The 23,255-nt window shown below is 36.1% G+C and overlaps 4 protein-coding genes across 7 annotated transcripts; 2 read left to right on the top strand and 2 right to left on the bottom strand.

Annotated features, from left to right (window-relative positions):
• The first annotated feature begins 1,025 nt into the window (after positions 1 to 1,025).
• Positions 1,026 to 2,138, top strand: LOC111208242. Its single transcript, XM_022707173.2, has one exon. The coding sequence runs from the start codon at positions 1,138 to 1,140 to the stop codon at positions 1,639 to 1,641; it is 504 nt and encodes a 167-aa protein (XP_022562894.1). The 5' UTR covers positions 1,026 to 1,137; the 3' UTR covers positions 1,642 to 2,138.
• Positions 2,139 to 4,485: 2,347 nt separating this feature from the next.
• Positions 4,486 to 5,370, top strand: LOC106350786 (glutathione S-transferase T3-like). The gene is made up of 2 exons (XM_013790628.1): positions 4,486 to 4,809; positions 4,885 to 5,370. The coding sequence occupies exons 1-2, from the start codon at positions 4,486 to 4,488 to the stop codon at positions 5,368 to 5,370; spliced, it is 810 nt and encodes a 269-aa protein (XP_013646082.1).
• A 7,167-nt stretch (positions 5,371 to 12,537) lies between these two features.
• Positions 12,538 to 17,472, bottom strand: LOC106348958 (respiratory burst oxidase homolog protein D). The gene is made up of 8 exons (XM_013788801.3): positions 16,677 to 17,472; positions 16,417 to 16,579; positions 16,154 to 16,202; positions 15,509 to 15,622; positions 14,329 to 15,138; positions 14,134 to 14,229; positions 13,085 to 13,877; positions 12,538 to 12,974 (listed from the first exon to the last, which is right to left on the bottom strand). The coding sequence occupies exons 1-8, from the start codon at positions 17,308 to 17,310 to the stop codon at positions 12,865 to 12,867; spliced, it is 2,769 nt and encodes a 922-aa protein (XP_013644255.1). The 5' UTR covers positions 17,311 to 17,472; the 3' UTR covers positions 12,538 to 12,864.
• A 2,686-nt stretch (positions 17,473 to 20,158) lies between these two features.
• On the bottom strand, positions 20,159 to 23,129 carry LOC106352274 (heparan-alpha-glucosaminide N-acetyltransferase). 4 transcript variants are annotated; one of them, XM_013791931.3, is made up of 13 exons: positions 22,601 to 23,129; positions 22,365 to 22,502; positions 22,197 to 22,278; positions 22,047 to 22,123; positions 21,863 to 21,969; positions 21,682 to 21,793; positions 21,480 to 21,605; positions 21,293 to 21,384; positions 21,135 to 21,201; positions 20,916 to 20,994; positions 20,700 to 20,791; positions 20,460 to 20,603; positions 20,159 to 20,374 (listed from the first exon to the last, which is right to left on the bottom strand). In XM_013791931.3, the coding sequence occupies exons 1-13, from the start codon at positions 22,781 to 22,783 to the stop codon at positions 20,348 to 20,350; spliced, it is 1,326 nt and encodes a 441-aa protein (XP_013647385.1). In that variant the 5' UTR covers positions 22,784 to 23,129; the 3' UTR covers positions 20,159 to 20,347. The 4 variants fall into 4 exon arrangements, 2 of the variants coding, with proteins under 2 accessions (XP_013647385.1, XP_013647387.1); XM_013791933.3 differs by having other exon boundaries at positions 21,480 to 21,596; XR_001271563.3 differs by lacking the exons at positions 20,159 to 20,374; positions 20,460 to 20,603 and having other exon boundaries at positions 20,701 to 20,791; positions 21,293 to 21,376.
• Positions 23,130 to 23,255: the final 126 nt, after the last annotated feature.

Genomic DNA, 23,255 nt, shown 5'->3' with positions numbered 1-23,255 from the left:
GTGTTTTAAGCCGTTGCATATTAGAGCATGATTAATGGAGGATTCTTAGAGCAACCTTATTGGAGATTTATTGCTCCTAAGTTCTTAAAATACATTTATGTGTATGTATATATTATATATACGTATGTAATTACAGAGTTCTAAGCTTTATGAGAAACCCAACCGAAAGTTTCTTAAATAAGATATTTTTACGAAACCTCCTAAAAAGTTTATTTACCTTATTAACACTTCAAAATATCAGCATAATATATTTCACATCTGAAAGTCTCTCCTAGTTAACTAGACGATTAGTTGGAGCCAGCTTCATGCCCATTTTTTTTATAACTAGCTTTTTTTTTTTTTTTTTTTTTTAACCAGGTGTTGGTCTTGCCGTCCACCATCTAGGCCCGGCGCCAGCTTTTGTCTGTATTTTTTTACGGGCCCTGGACACGCCTCCCCCTCCACGCGAGTCGAACAGCCGACCTCCCCTTCTTTGGATAGTACCACTAGACTACGAGGTCCTGGGTAACATGCCCATTTTTTTTTTTTTAATAACTAGCTTCATATATGATATATACCATATTATGACGTAAAGAACATGGATTCTAATAGAAAGATAACAAACATATTCATTTTAAATTTTAAAAGTGGGTCTGATACTTCATAAGAAAGAACCTTCCCGACTCATCGCCAAAGTAACCCGTTAGGTTACATTTATAAAGCCAGGTTAACATGAAATTAATATCTCGAGATTCTTTTTAACAGATAAAAGACATTTCAAATGCATACGTTCTTCAATTGTAGGCACGATGCAATTGGGTGAAGGAACGTGACATAAAGCCATAATAAAGGTCACACAGAAAAAAGCAAGTGATCCACTACATCAAATGGTTTATCACCACGTGTTGAACTGTGGGGAGATTACTCCTCCATTAAGTAAACTACATAGCCGTTAATTAAACAATACGACAAGACTCATTATGCCACTCGTGACCTTGACCGTAACTCTTTGAGTGCACTCCTATATAAACCCTTCAAGGCTCTCACCACCAATGTTCCTTTCCATTCAAAGTAAGCAACATCATCTTATATATTACTATTCACCGTAGACGAAACACCATTATATTTGTTAAAGCTTATAGCTATTACAAAGAAAAAATGAAGAAAGTTAAGGCATTTATGAAACAGATCACGAGTGCCTTCAAAACAAGACTCCTCATGTTGTCCCTCGTGAAAGACAAGAAGCTAGGGTTCCGCTCAATTTCCAACACGATCCACAACCTCCTAGGTCATGCAGATCAAGACCAAGACAACGACCACGACCAAGACGAGAGCAAGGCTATAATCCTCTACAATAATGGGGTATCCACAGTGGCTAACCATGAGAGTTACGACGTACAGGATGAAAACGACAAGTATCCTGATATGACGCACAAGTTGTTCGAAGGAGAAGAGGATTTTGAGGAGTTGGAGGAATGTCAAGGAAGTTCAGTGATAGATATGGTGAGGAGCTCGAAGGAGGAAGAAGGAGGAAGTTTCAAGCTAGAAGATGAGATCGACCATGTCGCAGATCTTTTCATTTCAAGGTTTCATAAGCAGATGAAGCTTCAAAAACTCTTGTCATTCAAGAGGTATCAGGAAATGCTAGCCCGAGGCACTTAAAAATCATATATATATATACATACACATGCATGTTGCCACACAAATATTATGATCATAAATACACATGCATGTTGCCACACAGATATGAAGAAAAGGTTCATATTGTGCGTTCTTGATCATAAATCCTCCATGCCTCTTATTTGCTAGGATCAAATATTATGATCTATTAATGGTTTTTTAGTTATCAAGTTGGGGTTGAAAGAAGGATCTGTTTTGCAATGTGTTTTCTCCTCGAGGTTATTATATATGTCTAAGATCTTTGATGTGTTACAATATAAGACATTACTCTTCTTCTTTTCCTATTTGGTTTCACATACCCAAGGTCTTAACTTAAATATTATTGGTCCTTCATTTCATTTACTCAACTCAGCAGTTATATATCATGATGTGTATGTTTGTTTTCTTGGTCTACCTAAGTCACTTTGAATTCAGATTTATGTTTATTAATTTAACTTGTTTTTCGGAGAAGTTTATATATACATCATGTTTATGGTTTTTGTTTTGGTTAAGAAACTCAAGTTATCATAACTCAAAAAAAAATCAGGAATTACAAGCCAGTCTAGAATTGAGTAGCCAACAAAAGAAAGAAGAAAAAAAAAACTAAATCCCTACGCCTACGCAACACACACAAGCAATCTGTTTAAGACTATTTCAAGAATTTAAATTGAAAGACATGACGTAACTGGAGACCTCTCTCTCATTTTATGAATATCTTCAAGCACAGTAGCGGATGCCGTCCAGCAAGTCCAAGCAGGCCATCTCGAAGACAGAACAGTTCAGTCTCCACATCAGTATACATCGCATAACCAATAATTAAACCCTACAGATCAAATCGGAGTACCGAAATGATACACAAATGGTTAGGAACTGCCACTCTGTTTGTTCGGCTTTCCTTGTCCTAGCATATCAATCTCAAACCCAAGGAAGTAATGATGCATGACGCATATGTCAGACTGTCATGCATCTTAATTGATATTTTTCTCCGACGTGTGGTAGAAACGAGGGAACCTTGGGCTTAGGAGGTGCTTATAACGATCCGTTTCTGGAATAAAGATTTTGGACGTGGCCTTGATGAAATGTTAATCATAAGTTTAATGGGCCAACATAAATAAGTGTGGAAAATATGGCCTAGTGTTGGATTAAGTTTTTTTTGTTAGTCGAACAGATTTGTAGGTCCTTGTGACTTTTTTTTTGCTGTGGAGGTCACTAAGAGCATCATTATCGAGCGTAGTTAGTGAGGTGTTTAATAGTTTTTGGGTTTAAAAAAAAATGGAAAAACCCAAAATAAAAGAAGCAGCGTCGCTTAATTAGTGTTTACAAGGGACGTTGCTAATTGGCACGTGTCATCAAATGGGAGGAGAAAGAAGAGGCGTATATCTCCGTTTCGTCTTCTGTTCTTTCTCTTTCTCTCGAGACATCTCTCTCTTCGGCTCCGAGAAGGTGAATCGCTGTCTCTCTTCCCGGTGGTTCTCCTCGAAGAAACGGCGCGACTCCCCCTCTATGTGGCTCGTCGACGAAACGGAAGCCTCTCTCTCTGTGGATCGTCGACGAATCGATGATTCTCTTTCTCTTGGTGGCTCCTCGATGATACGACGACAAACCTCTCTCTCTCTCGGTGGCTGTCCTCGATTGCTGAATCTCTCCCTCTCCATGGGTCTCCTCGACGGCGAGGGACCGCTCTCTCCCTGTGGCTCTAGTCGAATCGAAAGGTAAATCTATGGTTGTCCTCTTTAATCATGCATGTATTTGATTAGACTTCTTCTTGCTCTGATCACATGTTTTATTTGTTTGTAGGTTTGATTCTGTCTCGCGGTGGCTCTCCTCGACGGCGACGGAGCTCTCAGCCGGTGGCTCTCCTCGACGGCGACGGAGCTCTCTGTCCTTTGCTCTCCGCGATTCGTTCAGGTAAAGCTTCTGTTTAATGTTCTTCAATCATCATGCATGGCTTAGATTGTGCTTTGATCAGTTGTGATTTTTTTGTTTCAAGATCAACGAGTTGATAATGTTTCTGTATGTTGATTATGTTGGGTTTAGGTGTAATATATATTGTTTCATTCTCGTAATGTTTGTTGCAAGTTAATCAAATTTGATTTAGCTTATTTCAGTCGATTAATATATTTTGTTTCTGTCTTTGTGGGCTGAGATGTTGGGATCAAATGGCGTTAGATATACAATCTGTGGAAAGAGAGCTGAGGAAGCTTCATCGAACAACGGACTACAATATCAAAACAGGTTAGTGTTACTCTTCCATCTGCTAGGAAATATAATGAACTGAATTGAATTGAATTAGCTTTTGTGATGAATTGATTGGAACTGATGGTTTAGTGTAAGATTATGGTTGGGACTGAATTGAATTGATTGGAACTGAATTGAATTGAATTAGCTTATGTGATAAATATAATTGATTGGAAGTGTGTTGAATGAGTTTGATAAATATGAAGAGTTTTTGGTCGAATCCTCTTGTGTCTGAATCTTTCTTGTCTCGGTAAATATATTGTTCAGAAATGTCTCTTTGTTTCTTAATGTTTCTTTGTGTACTGTTTGATTGTGAACTTGGCTGTAATGAATTAAAATTAGTTAGATAGAAATGAGTAAACATAGAAATGTCTAACTGTGATTAATGAGTTAGCTAGATGTCAAGTCGATGTGGTTGTGGGTGTGATGAATGAGCAATTCAATTTCTCTCTTGTATTAAACACAATCTCTCTTCTCTTGCAGCTTTCTCTCTTCTATTAAACACAATCCAGCTTTCTCTTTTTATTAAACACAATCCAGCTAACTCTCTTCTTTGCATTCATTCTTCTTTATCTTCTCATCTTCTTCTATCCATTTCTGTTTCCGGATATGGATTCTACTCCATATGCACACACGGCAAACTTCGTTGAGCTTCTTAATAGCCAACAAGACACTGTCTTTCGTTTAGTAGAAGACAATGTCGATCCAAATTCATCACATGTTCCTGTCTTCGGCAGTCAAAGTACTGAAGCTTCCAACCTTGGTGTAGACAAGCCTTCAGAGCGTAGAGAAAGAAGGACGTGGTCGCCAGCTGATGATCTTGTGCTCATCTCCGCCTGGTTAAACACGAGCAAAGATCCTCTAGTAGGCAATGAGCAACGTTCTGGTGCATTCTGGAGTAGAATCACAGCATACTATGCAGCCAGTCCGAAGGTTGCACGCGGTGAAGAGAGAGAAGCAACCCACTGCAAGCATCGTTAGCACAAGATCAATGATCTTGTTTCCAAGTTTAGTGGATCGTATGAAGCTGCAACAAGAGAGAAGACAAGCGGCCAAAATGAGGTTGATGTTCTCAATAATGCTCACGCCATCTTCAACAACAACTACAAAAATAAGTTCACGCTTGAACATGCGTGGAGAGAGCTTCGCCATGACCAGAAATGGTGTGGCAATGAAAGCAGCAACAAAAGGAGGAAGTTTGATGATGGTTCTCATTCAGCAAGCGAGTCTGTGAAAGATAACGATGCTGAAGTTGATGACGGCACAAACCGCCCCCCGGGAGTAAAAGCAGCAAAAGCCCGTGGGAAGAAGAAGCCGATGGTGGAGAAGTCTGAATTTCAGACTATGTGTACCATCAAGCAGGAGGATTTGGTTGTCAAGGAAAGGCTTGGGAAGATGAAGCTACTTGACAGTCTCATTGCAAAGGAAGAACCTCTAGATGATGAAGAAGCAGCTCTGAAGAAGAAGTTCATTCTTGAGCTGATGTCTAATTAGGTTAAGCTAAAGTCTATGGTTTAAATCTCATTGTTCTTGTTCTGTTTTAAATCTCATTGTTGCTTGTGCTTGTGTTGCTTTTGTTGTTGCTTCTACTTGAACTGGACAGTCTGTTTTAAATCTCGTTGTTCATGTCTACTTGACAGTCTTGTTGTTCCTTTTGTTGTTGCTTGTGCTTGTGTGCTTTAGTAAAGGTTGTTGCTGCTTTGGTTATTGAATGGAACTTCTTTTCTGTTTCAGGTCACGGTAATGAGTGGAGCATTGGAGTCGGTAGGTTTCTCATGTCACAGACTCTGTATTGGACTGTCTTGTACTCTTTTGTAAGGACTGTCTTGTAATCTTTTGTAAGACAGTTTGTATGTTTATGTCACAGACAATTTGTATGTTTATGTCACGGATTGTCTTTGTACTCTTTTGTCTTGTTGTTTTTGTATGTTTATGTCACGGACAATGCATTTGTATGTTTCAAGAATATTATAAAATTTGCTACCCTCTATCTCTTGCTTCTATAAATTGTTCTTTCTCTACAAACCAATCACATACGCATTATCCCTCTTCCAACGTAACCAAAAGCAAAGCCAAATCACCAATTCATTCTCCATCTTCTTACCAAACCAAAAGCAAAGACAAATCACAATATCATTCTCCATCTTCTTACCAAACCATCACCGAACCCAAATCACAAACTCAACCTCCCTCTTCTTACCAAACCTCGATCCCAATATCATCTTTGATCAAAAAAAAAATTATCTCTTCTATCACAAATATGGCTTCCTCTTCTCAAAACCCTTTTGAAGAATCACTTGATACATTTGATCAATATTTTGAATAATATTTTGATCAAACCTTCGAGAATTTGACCATTGGTCATCAAGAAGAAGCAAGGAAACAAAGAAAAAAAACGAGCTTATATTGAAAGAAATCGTGAAGAAGGACATATTCGTTTATGGAATGATTATTTCAGTGATACTCCAACGTATCCTGAAAATTTTTTCCGACGACGTTTTAGAATGAACAAGCCGTTGTTTATGCACATTGTTGATCGACTCTCCAACGAAGATGAATACTTTCGGGAAAAGAAAGATGGTCTCGGAAGGAATAGTCTCTCTCCTCTACAAAAGTGTACTGCAGCCATTCGTGTCTTGGCATATGGTTATGCGGCAGATGCGGTCGACGAATAGCTCCGGCTCGGTGAAACAAGTACTCAGTTATGTGTACAAAATTTCGTGAAAGGAATAATATATTTATTCGGCGATGAGTACCTAAGAAGACCAACACCGGTTGACCTTCAACGCCTACTTGATATTGGAGAGCATCGTGGATTTCCCGGGATGATAGGAAGCATCGAATGTATGCATTAGGAGTGGAAGAATTGTCCCACCGCTTGGAAATGGCAATATTCTCGTGGTTCGGGTAAACCAACAATCGTTTTAGAGGCGGTAGCCTCGTATGATCTTTGGATATGGCATGCATTTTTTGGCCCTCCAGATACCTTAAATGATATCAACGTTCTTGATCGCTCTCCTGTTTTTGATGACATAATAAAAGGTCAAGCTCCTCAAGTCAGTTTCTATGTCAATGGAAGAGAGTATCATATGGCGTATTATCTCACCGATAGTATTTATCCTAAATCGGCTACTTTTATCCAATCTATTCCAATACCACAAGGGCCGAAAGCAGTTTTATTTTCCCAACGTCAAGAAGCTGCCCGAAAAGATGTCGAGCGTGCTTTTGGAGTCCTGCAAGCTCGATTTGTCATTGTTAAAAATCCAGCGCTGTTTTGGGATAAAGTCAAAATTGGGAAGATTATGAGAGCATGTATCATACTCCATAATATGATAGTAAAAGACGAACGAGATGGATACACTCAATTTGATGTTTCAGAGTTCCAACAAGCAGAAGACAACGGAAGTTCACATGTGGATCTCAAGTATTCTACAGACATGCCTACAAATATCGCCAATATGATGGGTGTTCGAATAAGAATTTGTGATAGGCAAATGCATCAACAACTGAAAGATGATTTGGTTGAACATATATAGCATAAATTTGGACGTGATGAAGACAACAACTGAGCTCAGATGCTGATTTGTAATAATTATCGTGTTTTTTACTAATCTTTGTTGTCATGTTTTTATTTAAAATTTTATCTTTGAAATGTTATCTTTTATTATGTTTTATGTAATAAATAAATTTTAATTTTAAAAAAATTTAAAATTTATTTAAGAACCCAAAAATAAGAGACTTGCAATAGAGGAGAAAAAAGTATCAAGTTGCTTAACTAAACTAAGTTTCTTATCAAAATTAACATCTTAAATACTATTATAATATAATTAAGCAACCCATTATGAGTAGTTAGGATAATGATGTTCTAATCGTCTATGTGGATTTAAGAACATGTGCCGAATCACAAGACGTTGGAGTTGGTAGATTTCGAGATTATCAACTAACATGAGAGGTCCGTGAGGATACGTATTCTTAAATGATATGGTTGATAAATAGTATTTAAAGTTTATTGTACTATGAAGTGATTGTATTCTTAAATGATACTAGGTCTTTTCCCGGGCTACGCCCGGGTTAATTATTTATAAACCTTAATTTATGAAGAATATTGTAGAACTTTCATGTGAACATATTACTCTTTTTGTTGGTTAAATGTTACATATAATTTTTTCTTGCATTTTTATGTAACAAAAATATATATTTTTTAGTTTTCTAAAATACCAAAACTAAGTTATGAATACATAAATAGTCCGGATGATGTTGAGAAGTTGTTATTAGTTGTATTTCTTTGATTATTATCTCATGAGTTGTAGATGGAGTAATTTCTTTGTTGTTGATAGAATAATTTCTTTGTTGTTGATTTATTTTTATTTTTTTCTCTTGCTACTTCTTTTGATATCATATATGATATAATATCAAATTTTAGTTTTTTTTCATTTTTGATTGAAATTTTGAATAATCAATATTATTTATGATGAAATGGATTTTTTTTAATAGTGTCGTGAAAATTACTAAACAAATATAATATATATCATATACTCAAGCATACAAAGAGATATTTTTACTTTACCATTGTTCACACTCTTAAAATAAGAAAATTATAAATGTTTCGTCTTAAATTTTTGATTAACTACTCACTGATTACATTATTATTATTTAACGTGTTGAGATTTTTTTATATATGGGTTGAAAATATGTCCCCTTATATTTATTTGATCAAATTTTTGCTTCCAAAATATTATTGATACTTTATATATTGTAAATAACTAAATATATGAAATTAATATTTTAGTAATATATGTGTTGATTTAGAAGGGGGATCAAATGTATTTTAACTAACTTAGAAACGGTATAGGTTTAAATGTTCAGTGATTAGTACTCATAATATCATATTTTTTAGAAAATGTCATTTGATTGAAAATAGCAAAATACTTTTCTTTTTGAAACTATAATAGTAAAATACTTGGTTAGTAATAAGTTTGTAAGACTTGTAGTTTCTTTTTCTATTTCGTTAACATAACATTTCCCTTAAGTACGAACAAAACTTGTATTATAACAACCAACTTTTAGTTTGGATTTTTGGTAAAAGATTGTCGAGGATCCATGTGAGATTAGCACACTCATCGAACCAAGAAAGGAATTCTTATATTGATCAAAGAGTACTATTACCTTTCTTCACAGTTTCACTTTTGTCTTTCTAGTGACTGGATCAAAAATATTGAATCAATATATAATACCTAGAATAATATTTGTACCAGTTGACTTTCAGTTATAACAATATATCAAACATTGAAACATGAGGAATGGCTTAGACATATATCTACAGCAGGAACTCCAAAACACAATGAATTATTATAATCTGGAATCAATGGTGGCAATGTGAAGTTGCGTGGACACTAAATTGAAGAAACCGAAGAAAAAAACCGAAGCAAGGAATCACACCTCTGATCATGTTTCCGCAGCTTCAGGGGATTCATAAGAGCCTGTGTTACTTGCTCTGCTAGCTAAATCCGGAAAAGAGACAGCAACCAAGAATGAAAATGTTAAGCAACAAAGCAAGCTATAACATTATTTGTGCTATAACATTACATTCATTTGTTTCTGAACAGTTCTTGATCTCTTTTTTGGTCTTCGAGGAGGTTATCAAAAACTTTAATGTGAAAACGTTATGCTTCACCTTGTCAAAACGGTTCACAGATTTCCAAAAGTAAAAGCTAATGTGAAACTCACCATTGTTATCTCATGTAGACAATACAGTGCCAAAGTATTTTGACGAAGGTTATTATTCTCTTTTGGTTCCTGATGTAGATAGAAACATTCAATATTAGGGTATAGAGAAAGATACAGTTCACAAACTGAAAGGAACAACAAACCAAGCAAACAGATCATCGGAAGAATAACCCACAAAGTGAAAATAAGAAAGAAACAAACATTGCAGAAATAGACGGTTCAGCTATGAGGAGAGGAGAGTAACAGAATGGATATACATACCATTATTCGACCCGCTTCAGAGACTGTTGTTTGACCGAAATGGATTCACTGGTAACGCAGCTCCGCTTCTACCAAGCCTGCAGATACATCACTGAAGAATTGGGTGATGACTATGGTGAATTAGCGGAACCAATAGTAAGCGTATAGAGTCTGAGGGAATCAAATAATCTCATCATAGTTACGGGTCTATACATGCTTGTCCACGAAATTAGTTCTAACCCAATAAGCATGCCTCTCTCGCCGTGATGTATTTGTCGTGTATGATGGTGGAGCATAGAATCAGAGGATATGTTTATATATTGTGAAAAAGGGAGTTGGAACCTGAAGAAAGGCAGACATGAACATATGAAAGGCATGTGTGTTCGTTCGATCTAGAAATTCGGCATTGCCAGTGGCTACGGAAGACTTTCTGGTGGATTACTATCTATTGGGAGGAATGTTATAGAAATTGAGAGGAAGGAAGGTGAAAGGAAGACATAAATGGGATTTCTGGAGGATTCATTGATCAATTATGGAGTAGTGTGTCGATTGATCGACGAACCGTTGAGAAAGATGAAACGATGAATCTTTCAAAAAGAAAAAAAGATGAAACGATGAAGAGAGGATGTCGACGAAATGATTAAAGATCTGCGTTTTAAGGATTCGGGTGCATTGGGCTACTGGGTCTAAATATCATATATACTAATTAATAACAAACCAGGTGCATCAATAACTAATATAGCCCAACAATGCTGTGGCTTACGGATCAGCAACAAAATCAGCCCAATTTGAGTGTGACATGGCAAAAATAATGAATTCTGATTGGTTGATTATAATTAATCTGAAGAGCAATGTGGGAGGTTTATATGTTCCTTTTAGTATTGTGATATAGTTGATAAATGCTTGAAGTTGGTTGTAGTATGAAGTGATTGTGATGGGAAAGCAAAGCTATACCAATATGACAAATTGAAAATGTAGGTACACTTCTATTACACAGAAAGAAATTGAAAAAAGTTTGTTATTAAACAATATCCCTGTATCATTCCGACAGGCAAGAAATCGAACGCGGGTTTTGGTGGGTGTGGCCCCAGTAAACGGCGTCGAAACAAGAATTGTCTAACCCGTGGGGAGGCGTGGGTAGTGCTCGTTGACACGCTACTACTCAAGACAAAACAAGTGGCATTCACCTTCTAGAAGTCTAGAACAAGTAACAACCACCACTCTTTTGTTTTCTTTGCCTTCTACCACGGTCAGATCATTAATTTAAAATAGAGAAAATTGTTTTTCAGAGAAAAAAAAATATAACTATGTCACTTTAGATTAATCTTATATATTTTATGTTCTGATAGGCTAATTATTCAAAATAGCAATAATGTCTTTAAAATTATAATTTTTAAATATAATAAATGGTGGGTTCGATCAAACGGAATCAATCGATCCGAAATTACAAGGTCGAACGGATCGATCGATCCTGATCATTATGCAGAACAAAAAAATGCGGAGCATATACTGATCGACCTGGTCCATTTCACTCGATCGGCAAAGATCGATATCATATAGACCGATCGACCATGTGCCCAGGTAAGTATTCCAAATCGATTTCCTGATTTTTTTTTTGTTATATCCGGTTTGATTCCCATTTGATTTGAACCGACCAAACACGATTTCAACTCTTTAAACTCGATTTCTTTGGGATGAAACCCATAATTTCCCATCTCCTTCAAGAACAAAGGGGAAGAAAATCAAAGTCTCAAGTTCATAAACCCTAACTCACTCAATTTCACACTGATTTGGTAGAAATAATGTGAAATTTTTGTGAACAATCAATGTAATATATAAGACGGCGTGAGAAGAAGGTTACCACATTTTTTTTGTTTTTTTTTTTAAATCAATTTTTTCAAAATATGAAAGTGAATATTCCCAAATATTTTGTTTCCATATTTTTAGGAACTGATTTCTTATCCGTCGAATACAGCTAATCTGTAGAAATCAGTTTCTACAGGTTTTTATAATTAGAGTAATGTGTAGATTTTGATTTCTACATATTTTAGTTTTACAGTAAATCTGTAGAAGCCGGTTTCTACGTGTTTTAGATTTATATTAATGTGTAGATTTTGATTTCTAAAGATTTTAGATCGGTAGGTTAAGTGCGGAATGTGTATTCTAAATATTTTTAGAAAACTTTTATTTACGTAGATCATGTATTCTAAACATTGTAGATTCAGTGAAAAAAGTGGATTTCATTTTCTACTTCGTAGAATGCCATTTCTACTTTATTTAGAACAAAATCTGAAAATTATAATTTAAACATTTTTAGAACTGAAAAAATACCACTAAAATCATATAGGTATTTTATCAATAGTTACTATTTTTTTTTTTTTTGTAAAACTATTTATTAAATTTATTTTCAAAAATATTAAATGGTATTACAATCAAAAATGACATAAAATGAATATTAGTCTAAAAAGAAATAGTTATCATTTTCTTTTTACTCTAAAAAAAACAATTTTCCCTTTAAAATAATACGTTATATTTTTATAAACATAAATATAGCTTTCCATTTTAAATATAATGTTTATGAAAAATCTTTTTGCAAAATAAACAAGAGGAGCAGACGCATAATGCATGAAAAACGGGTAAATAATCCAGACTGTCGTGCTGTAATTTCCAGTAAGTGTGTCGAGAGGAGTAATGAGTATTAAAAATCAAAATCAAAATTATCTTTTACTGGTTAAAGTCTTAAAGATATGATTATGAGTAGAAAACAATGTTGAAGTAACTCCATAATTACAGGTTTACAATACTAAATCTGCAACTATATATGCTTCTATTATCTTAATTTGACAATAAACTAAGTTCCATAAAAAGAGACAAAAATAAGCAGGAAACAAAAAAAGAAACGAAGGAATACAGCTCATATGATGTTTTTATAAAAGGAAAAGAATTTAAGAATTTAATCTCTATCTGCAGTTTCTTATCTTATTTTTCTACTTAATTGACCCCCAACTTATATAATTGAGATTAGAAGTTCTCTTTGTGGAAGTCAAACTTGGTAGTTGTCTTTCGAGAGAAATCCAAAGCCAGATTTTTTAGTTCCTTAGTCGGTGCTGGTGCCCCACAATAGAAAACTCCTGCAATCAAATTCATATTAGTATTTAATTATTTTAAATACACTAGTAATTAACATATATATCACACATAGTAACAAGATTAGTTAAAGCGGTCAAGATTAGTTACTAACCGATTCGTTTGCCGGGATGCTGAACAGCGATCCTCTTGTAGACTTGTCTCCAGTTAGGTTTAGCGAAGTGGGACTTAACACGTGTCCCAGATACAACATCAACACCGTTCTTAGCGTGTTGCAACGACTGAAGCATGGCAATAAGAGCAACCCTAGCATCACCATCCTCGTACACGCTCGTGCAATAATTATGAAGCTCGATGATTCCTTCCTCGTCCAGCTCCGCAACCTCGTCCATTATGCCCTTAAACCACTCGAACGATCCTTGCTCTCTAGTCACCCAATAGAAATAAGCTTTCCTCGTCCTAAACCCTTTACTATTCCCATTACTATTGTTGTTTTCGATGTCTCTGTCGTGGGCATCAGTTTTCATGTTGCTGATGATGTCCTTGAGGATACTGATCATAGGCGTGGCTCCAATGCCAAGACCTACTAGAAGTACCACATCGTACTTCTTGTAGTCTTGTGCGGGTGCACCGTAGGGACCGTCGATAAGAACCGTTGGGAACGCAACGGAGTCTCCTCCATCTGCTCTGAGCAGACCGCTTTTACCAGCGGTAGGAGGTTTGCATACTTCAGAGAAGACGGTCCTGAGCTTACGAGTCCAGTCACCAAGCGTCCGGATGTGTACGCTTAGGTAGTCGTCTCCTGGAGCTGATGTGATGGAGAAAGGATGCCACTCGAAGGGAGAGACGGCTCTACAGTTCACGAACATGTACTGTCCACTTTTGTATTTGAATCCTTGTGGCTTCGTCACGTGTAGAGACAATACGTTACCCGGATAAACAGCCACCTATTGATACATACATACACATCTTTATAAAAACTATAAAATAATTTAACATATTAAAGTATTAGATGAAACATATTTAGTTTTATTTTTCGAAACCAGGATAAGTCATGGATATAAGCAATTTAGTAACAACCTTAATAAAAAAATTAAACAATTTTGAGAGTCTATATTTAAGTAAATTATCATATAAAATTTAGGGTTTAAAACCAATGTTTCATTTGTGGTCAAAACCTAGATATATATATATCTTAATTACCTTGAGAATCTTAACCGGTTTGATGCTTGATCTTAAAGCACGGAGCAGCCTCTCTGACGCATACAGAAGCATTGGTACAGCCAAATACATCCATGTCTAAAGTAATCACACAAACAAGAAGTATTAATTAACTAACCAGAAAAGAGAGATAACTGTAGAGAATAAAACAGATGAATCATGGTTTGAAGAGCATACCGTTTTCTGATACCAAATCTTTGTGAGGTAGAGCTTGATACCATGGACAATGAGAAGAGCATAAACAATGATGAACAAATGGTGAGAGTACCAAAAGGCATTGAAACCGGTTAGCTTCTTGAGGAAATTAGGCAAGTTAAGCTTGTTACGACGGAACCAAGGCGTAGCGAGTGTAAAAGCTATAGCCATTAGCACAACCATTATAATACCAGTCACACCTTCCACTCCCTTCACAAACCACCAATAGCTCTCCGGTTGCTCCCCAAAGTAAGGAATCATTGGCTCATAGGTATCCTCATCCGCGGCAATTATACGCGGGAAATCACAAGCTAAATGCGCAACTACATGGAGCAAACCCCCGACCACAATCCCGCTTGCTATAACCTTATGGAAGTTGAGATTGTCATCGAACGGTACGACAACACCTAGCTTAGTCTTGTTCCTTAGCCAAGTGATGGTGTTGCGACAAACAGGCAGCAATATGAGAGCCATGTTGAACTTGAGAGTCTCTGCGCCTCCTTTGGCGACGCAAACGCAATAACCCATCACGTCATAGGCCGCTTTGTTCCGGTACTGAATAAATTTGTAAGCGAATAGGCCGCAACAGATGCCAAGCCATAGCATCATGATCCATAGTCTCTGCCAGTTGTCAAGTACGAAATATTTGATTTTCTCCGACCATCTCACCAGAGGGTTGGTCTCTTTAGCTGGTTTCAGCTTCTGGCTTATCATTTGGCTTAGTATCCTACTGTCTCCCATCCTTACCGACTGGTTTGGTGCTTGTAACAGCAGCATTTCCAAGTTTTCAATCTGTGACACCACATTTCAATTATTTAACTATGATATTACAATACACAGCGTTACAAAACAATCTTTCAACATTTTTCACAGGTTTTTCCAATATTTAAACAACACTCCGACATTTAGTTGCCCCACTAAGATCTAGAATTGACTAGTTCTTCGATTATTATTTTATATTTTTCATATATTCCAATTTCTAGTGTTTATGTAAAGTATATCACGTATAGACGCCACTGATTACGTAGACGCCAACAACATTGACCATTTTGGATTTTTTAGAAACTTGTTTTTCTCTGGTTGTCTCTAGTAAAATATCAAGCGTGGTGAATTTATCAATATATAGCATTAGAGACTGAGTGGTAAGGTGGACCATACGTACCATAATGTACCCAGCATTGTCCGGGTCCAGCTCTTCCATTATCAGCGCTGCATATTCTTTGGCCTGCTTTTGAATATTCGAGAGCTTGTTGGCTGAAGCACTAAGACTAATAATCTGCAATTAATTACCAAAAAGTATGTCTTAGAATTAATAACCTTAACAAAAGTAAGAAACATTACTCTAATCTATATCTATTATTGTCGTGTTCACATGCAGTTAAGAAACATTAAACGTCAGCAGATAAAGTCAGTGGGATTTGCGCGTGGACAAATTTGTCAAGATAATCAACTAAAGAATATGTATTTTGTTTTGGTCACACAATTACTTATTCCCGGCATTTAAAAAAGTTACATGTTTTAAAAAATAAATTTGTTTCAAAAAGATGTATTTTTTATATTTCTAATGCATTTTTCATCAACTAATAATAAATAATTGTAAACTTCAATAATATTAATTGCATTTCTCAAATTGTTATTGGTTTAGAAATATATGAAATATAAAATTATAAAAAATTATGAATTAATAATTAAGTTTTATTATATTTTATTAATAAACATAAAATTATAAAATATATATTATTTTGAAAGGGAGTATAATATAAAAATAAAATATGAGAAAAGATTGAATGGTGTATGTGGTGTTCACCTCAGCGACCTCTTCTTCTGTTACTCGTCCATCTTCGTCTTTGTCCACCCTGACCACATAATGACATCATTTATTTAGTTACGAATGCACTAAACTTCATAAAATTATTAAAATTATTTAAAAATATATATTAAATTATAATATCGGTCTTTAGCTCCTGATGACCGTTTAGCTTTGAAAATACCAATAATTAAATGACCATAGTGATGATCAATTAACTGTAGATATTAATGGGTTAGGTAAAAAGATAAGAGAAAGCTTACATGTCAAAGAAGACTTGGAGTTTGGCATCAAAGCTTTCATCTGAGATCTGTTCCCAGAAGACTCTGAGCTGCTCCTTGGTGATTGCATCTCCGGAGATGTTATTACGGCGAGCTAGTGCCCTAAAGAGCTGGTCCGCGAAGTCTTTTGATTCCTTGTTCATTCCTACCGAAAGTTCAAAATAATGAAAATCAACAAAAATAGGAATATAGTATATATAAAGTTATAAACATAATTGCTTAAACTAGAATGAATTACGTACCCAAGCATTCCCAAAACTTGGAAGAGAGTAAGAGACCATTGGAGTCGAGAGAGAGTTTATCAAACCGCTGGTCTACGGCTGGCCATGCGGCGGTTTTGGTGGCGATGAACTTTAGACCTTTAAGAGCGTGGACGGCTGCGGAGCTCGTGCGGTCAAACCGCCTCACGGCGGGGGTAGACCGTCTTGAGAACACGCGGCGGAGCTCGCGTGAGGCGTTCTTGATGCGCGAGGAGGTGCTACGGAAGAAGGAAAGTGAGGCGGAGTTGTTGAGGTTGCTTTCAAGCGTCTTCTTCGTGAGGAGTGTCAGCTCTGGATCCTCATGAGTTCCTCCTCCAGGACTTGCTTGCTGGACGCTGTGGACGGCCACCGAATCGTCCCTAATGTCTAGCGTGATCTCCACGTACTCATCGTCTTCACCACCACGGCCAACACCACCGTCGCTGAGGCTGGTGCTTCTCGTGGGAAGATCCGCAGCGAATCTTGCGTTTTTCTTGGACGTGCGTTTGGGACGGCCAAGCGGACCACTGAAGGCCGACCGGTCGCTGGCGTTGCTTTCGTTGTCGGAGTTGGTGTCTGAGTGAGCTCCTCGTAGAATCCCAAGTTCATGGTCGGTTCCTGAATTCCCTCGTCTCATTTTGTTTCAAAGGATGAAAAAAAGAGATAATCACTTGATTTTGGCTAAGATAACAATAATTGTGGGGTTACTATATTAGGTCGAGAAAGAAATCTCTTCTCCTAAAAGGTGTTTGATTTTTTTGGTCTATGGAAGAAATTGATTTTTGCATAAAATATATATATAGAGAAAATGAGGGACAGATGACATGAATGGGCATGCAATATGCAATATGCAAATTGCAATTTCATAATCCAGGAAGGTAGTGGGAAACTATGGATGGACCGCTCCGGTCCGGTCAAACCCTTTACTGACCATTTATTTTGACTTTTTTTCGTTGTTTTAATTTAATTTTATTTTGTCTACATTTCTATTCTTCTCTGTTTCTATTTCCACCGAGTCACATTATACATTTCAACACCGAGTCATTTATGGTTTGCCTTCAAGTTCATTCATGCATCTATATATAACAAACCCGTGTGAATTTGCGGAGAGGAAAAGAGAGACTTCAATTTTTAGTAGCGGATGATTTACTTAGGTTTGTCTAAACTTGTAATATAATCCTCTTTGTTTGACAATTACATAAAATAAAGTAATAGCTATGATGATGGGACCATATAAATATGTTGCCTCCAACATTTGACTAATTGTAATTTGTTTTCAATACATACCTTAACTAGTGTTATAGCCTGGCTAATCTGATCATTGATGTACACCTCCATGTGAGATGCATCTATTTTGATTTCTTTGTTTGTTTATATACTAAAATAGTCAATTGCCATATACAGTACTATAGATGTTAGAACTAATTCCCATCTATTCCGTTATCTATTTATCATTTCCAATCCTGGTGCAACAGGTGAATTTTGGATCCGTAAACTATGAAAAGACACACACTCTCCTGCACAGTGTGTCAAGCATATTTTGAAGTCTACCAAGGGCCAAAAAAACTAACAAACCATACGCTGATACGCACATGATAGTTCATTCAGGCATAACTCCCGATAATAACGTACTTAGTACATATTGACATCTACTTAGCCAAACGCGTGAACCTCATGAGCGACATGTAATAGGAAAGCTAGCTACATCATGTTATGTAGAATACAGACGTCATGGCACAATATCCTTTGTCCGGATAACCGGTATTTAAATCCAGTATTGATGATTCCTCATAAATATCATTTTAAGAACCGTTGAAAAGGTATATTAAAAGTTTGCTTTTTTCATCAATATACTTTTCTTTTTGCTCTAGTATTGAAGTATTTTACATGTGTAGTTAATGAACTCCTGTATGATATGTAAATCTACAAAAAAAACTATAAAGATTCTTAAAATAAAGACAAATATCTAAGCGTGTTGCTTTAACATTGGGAGGCAAATGATTAGCAAAAAGAGTACTGGCAGCCAACATGAACAGGCAAGGTTTTTGTTCATGAGCCATGTAGCTTGGAGGCCGCCACGAGGAAAGTCAGTTTTAGAGACTCTCGCACAATTTAGGAAAATCAAAAAAAAAAAAAGAGAGAGAGAGCAATGAGAAATGATATGACGACAAAAGATATGGTATAATTGAGCGCACATAGTATAGATGGTAGGTTTTGTTTCGTCCCTATATTAAAAAATAGGACCGGTGAGAACGAAAGGTGGCCGAGGAGATATAAAATCGGTGTGGGTATTAGTGGACGAATCTTTGACTTATCTCCTTTGCTATGCTCTTTTTATGTATATCAAATCTGTGGTATGATGACAAGGTTTTTGATAAAACTACCAGTCATATACTTGGAGATAATACCTATTAGCCTAATTAATGTATATCATCATTAGTGATGATCAAGTCAAACCCTCTAATTATATCTCTTATAAACATAAATGTGAACCCTCCACTAATTAATTAACTGAGTCACACGTAGCTAAACCTTCCATTAACTCAGGGAACTTTCTGCACATGTGTGATTGAATATTTGTTCGAAATTGTTTCTCCCCACGCATATACGTTATATATTTTCAGCAAGACGTACTTTTATATAGGCATGCATGAAGGTCGACCGTTCTATACGTTGACAATGTCATGCTGTAGGTATTTACCCTAGGGGGTATATTTATAACTAGCCGTGTTTGTGGACTCGGTAAAATCAACACATATAGGAAATGCGGTCTTTCAATGGTTGAGCCTTTGCTTGAGGTTTAGTTTTTGAGAAGAAAATGAAATGGATTTACTTCTGTTAAAATGGCTACATAAAATCTAAAAAGGTGCTTAAAATACATTTTAATGTTTAACTTCTGAAAACAAAACAAAAACGACAGAAACTTTTGTCAACATTGATTTAAGTAGTTGACGGTCCAAAGAATTCCCTCATAACTTACTTTGAATCATGTATTGAATATTTATTAGAAGTATATATTGTCGATATGTAGTTTCAGTTTCTAGCGGATTTTATAGATCATATTGGTTGAAACCGAGGGAATATTTCAATTTAGAAAAATAATATATGAATGTTGAATAATGAAAAAGAGGTGTGAGAGGTTGGTGTGGTCAATAGAAAGTGGATTTAGATATTATTGTTATTAACGACTTTGGTCCTCCCTCCTCTTAGTGCCTTTAACTTCTAGAAACCTTTACGTAAGACTTTTCATTATTTGGTAATCTTCCAATACTAATACACTAATCAAAACAATTCTTGTTTTTGTAGTAGCTCTTTTGTATAAACCCATACATACGATGTATCTATATAACTGTATTAGCTATAAGGTTTGATTGGTAAGTTGCATCTGCGACGGCTTAACAGGGTCAAATACAACCATTGATCTTTACCGCATCCACTTGTACTTTAAAAATAATTTTTCATCATGTTATAATATGGAAACGATGTGGTTGAAAATACTATAAAGATATAAGCAGAAAATGTGAAAAGCATGGTGAGATTCGATACACAAAACTAGAATAGATTGGACTCTATAGGTGAATGAATGAATATGGGAAGACAATGGAATAACATGATGAAGATGGCTAATGACTATTGTTTCTTGGTATACGCTTGTTTCACCTCCTTTCTCTTCTTCACTTCCCAATTCCGATCAAATGAAGCTGAAAAACAAGAACATTTTGAGTTCCAACACAATAGTTCGAACAATCATTAACGTAAGACAAAAGAGAAAGAAGTAAAACTTACGAGATTGTTAATAGGTTTCTTCCAGTAGAACCCATGAATGATTAGAAAGACAAGATTGCATGCAATGAGAACGTAGATGGGCAAGGCGTGTATTCCCATCCACTGTAGCACAAGACTTGCTCGTTTGTATCCATAAACATCAACCTATGGGGATAGAGATTGAGAGAGAGATTTACATTTTACATTGTAACAAAGTGTTTCTTCTATAAAACAAGAGATTCATAATACATAATAGCAAACCATTAGGTATATAGTGGAGAACAGAAATCCAGAAGCGCCTGCCGTGACACACACGTAACTCAATGTGTATAGAGGTTTGTTTAGATGCATTCCTGCAAGCAACCGAAAAAAAAAATAATAATAACATTACTAAACTGTTTGTATTAATGCTATTTCGATGCAAACTTGTGATTTATAAGGTATTTTGATCTTGCAAAGAAGAGTCAAGGACAATACCAAAGAGGTCAAGTGCGAGACCTAACATCAGAAGACAAAAAGAACGTAAAATCCATTGGTTCAGACGCCTTTTGTGATCCTGTAAAAAAGTCAATTTAGAGAAACGAAAGTAAGTTTCAGACAAGATAAGAACAAAAATGCTAATGAAACTGATACCCTAACTTCAGTTCACTAAAACTAGAGGAAACTAGCATTACAATAACTAATGATAATATCTACCTTGAAGTGGATGATAATATGGCCGTAATGCAAACCCACTAGGCATGTAACGGTGGCCATCAAGGAACTACAATAAACAAACTTGCAAGTTACTTTGTGATCAATAATATCAAACTCATATTATTTTACTGCAGTACTGCAGTGGAGAAGCAAGAAACCTGAGAAGGCCTTCGGGATCAAAAGGCGCTTGACACCACGAAGGAGCGCCTGGAGGTAATGGCCCATTGTGTGGAGAATATATACTGCATTGCTGATGAAGAAGATATAAGAGAACAAATGAAAACGAACAAAGAACAGATATTGAGAAAAAAAAAGAAAAAAAGCACATGATTTAAATATAAGAACCTTGGTCCGTGCATATACAGGTTTCCTGTAGAGATGATGTATCCCTAGTAACATACGGTCAAGCATTCCAACTGCATTACAGCCTGGTCCAGTGTTTCCTCTTACCCCACATTTCACCTTCACATTCTTAAAACATGTTTAGCAGCGGTACATAATATTTAAGGTAAGGTATGTAGAAGGAAGATGAGAACAATTATCCAACCAAGAATGTTGTTGATCCTTGGTCTTGTGTTGAAATTTGATATTCCCAGTCTGGCACGTATAAGCCGTATAGCATGAACAAATATGTTGTTGTAATAACAAATGCCACCACCCTGTCAGATAAAAAAGGATAATATCATCAGTGAGAATTTCGAGATATGAAAATAAAAGACAGTTTTTACCAGTGAAATTTGTATTTCTTGATCATAGATAGCTCTGAGGTGACATTATGGTTTCCTTTAAACCAAATCTCGCACAGTGCTGCAACTAAGTATGCTATTGCTATTCTCTGGAAACATAACAAGAAAACGTCTAGAACGTTACATGTTTTGGGCAGAGATAGAAGGAAAGGAAGGAAAAAGATACCTGTAATATGCCCATGACTCTAATTTTCTCTATATCTATTCCATATGTTAAGCTGTTGAGGCCATGAATGAATCCCCCTGCAAAAACAATGACATATAGAGAGCTACTTGAGGACTTTCACAGCACATGGTTAGAATAAAGAAACCAAACCTTGGAGAAAAAGACCAAGTGATAGGAGTTTAAAGGATCGAAGCAAAGCCTTTCTTGTTGCAGCATACTTGCATGACAAGTTCTGTAACCAAAAAAAAAAAAAAACAGAGGAAGATCAGAATCAGAGTAAAAGAAGTTAATTAAAGAGTAGCAACATTCACATACTACCTTATAAGCAAAGGCAAGAGAGACACCGACAATGAAAAGGAAAAAAGGCATGACGAAATCAGCAAGCGTTACACCGTCCCAAGTTGAATGGTTAATAGCTGGGAATATCCCTCCAACATCATCCACAAGTATCATCAACTGTTATTTAACATACACAACAACATAAGACGTAAGAGATTGAAACTGTAACTAGAAAAAAGGGTAAGCGATGAAAACAAGGTTAGAGAGCAACTCACGGCGACGGTAAGGCCACGGAAGACGTCGAGAGAAACTAATCGTTCCTTGTCGGAAGGGAAATAAGGATGGTGATGAGAAGAAATCTGGAGAGAGGAAGCGGACTCGATGTCTTTCTTCTCACGCCATTGATCACCGTCGTCGGTGCTTTTGATTGGTTCGTACATTGCCAGTTCCGTCCGCATCAAAGAGAAACCAAATCTATCTTCTTCATCAAACTGTTGCGTCTATATCTATGGATAAATATACTTATCTTATTAGTATTTATTGAGTAACAACTAAATCTCTATCTTAACGACAACGGTTTGAGGATAGCCACTTGAGCAGTTTGGTTCTTAAATCACTTTTGTTTTTTCATTAACTTGGTATTGGCACGTGCTAGTCTCACTTGGGATTGGACCTTCAGTTTTTGCCGTCAGTTACGAACTTGATTCGCTCTCAAAAGACTGATAGATGATTCTCTCTCTCTTTATGGGCCTTCGAGTAAGGGAAAGCTCACGAAAATTTACATGTAATGCAACTTTACAGTTTTATATATTGATTTATAAAGTTATACTATGATTTTGGGCATGAAATTGCGTAATCAGGATGTTGACACTTCAACTAGCAAAATCATTGAATATAAAATTTGGTTAGAATTGAGGATTCATGAGTGTT

This window comes from Brassica napus, chromosome C7 (assembly GCF_020379485.1).
Source record: "Brassica napus cultivar Da-Ae chromosome C7, Da-Ae, whole genome shotgun sequence".
NCBI lineage: Eukaryota > Viridiplantae > Streptophyta > Magnoliopsida > Brassicales > Brassicaceae > Brassica > Brassica napus.
This window is presented reverse-complemented; position numbering and strand designations above follow the sequence as displayed.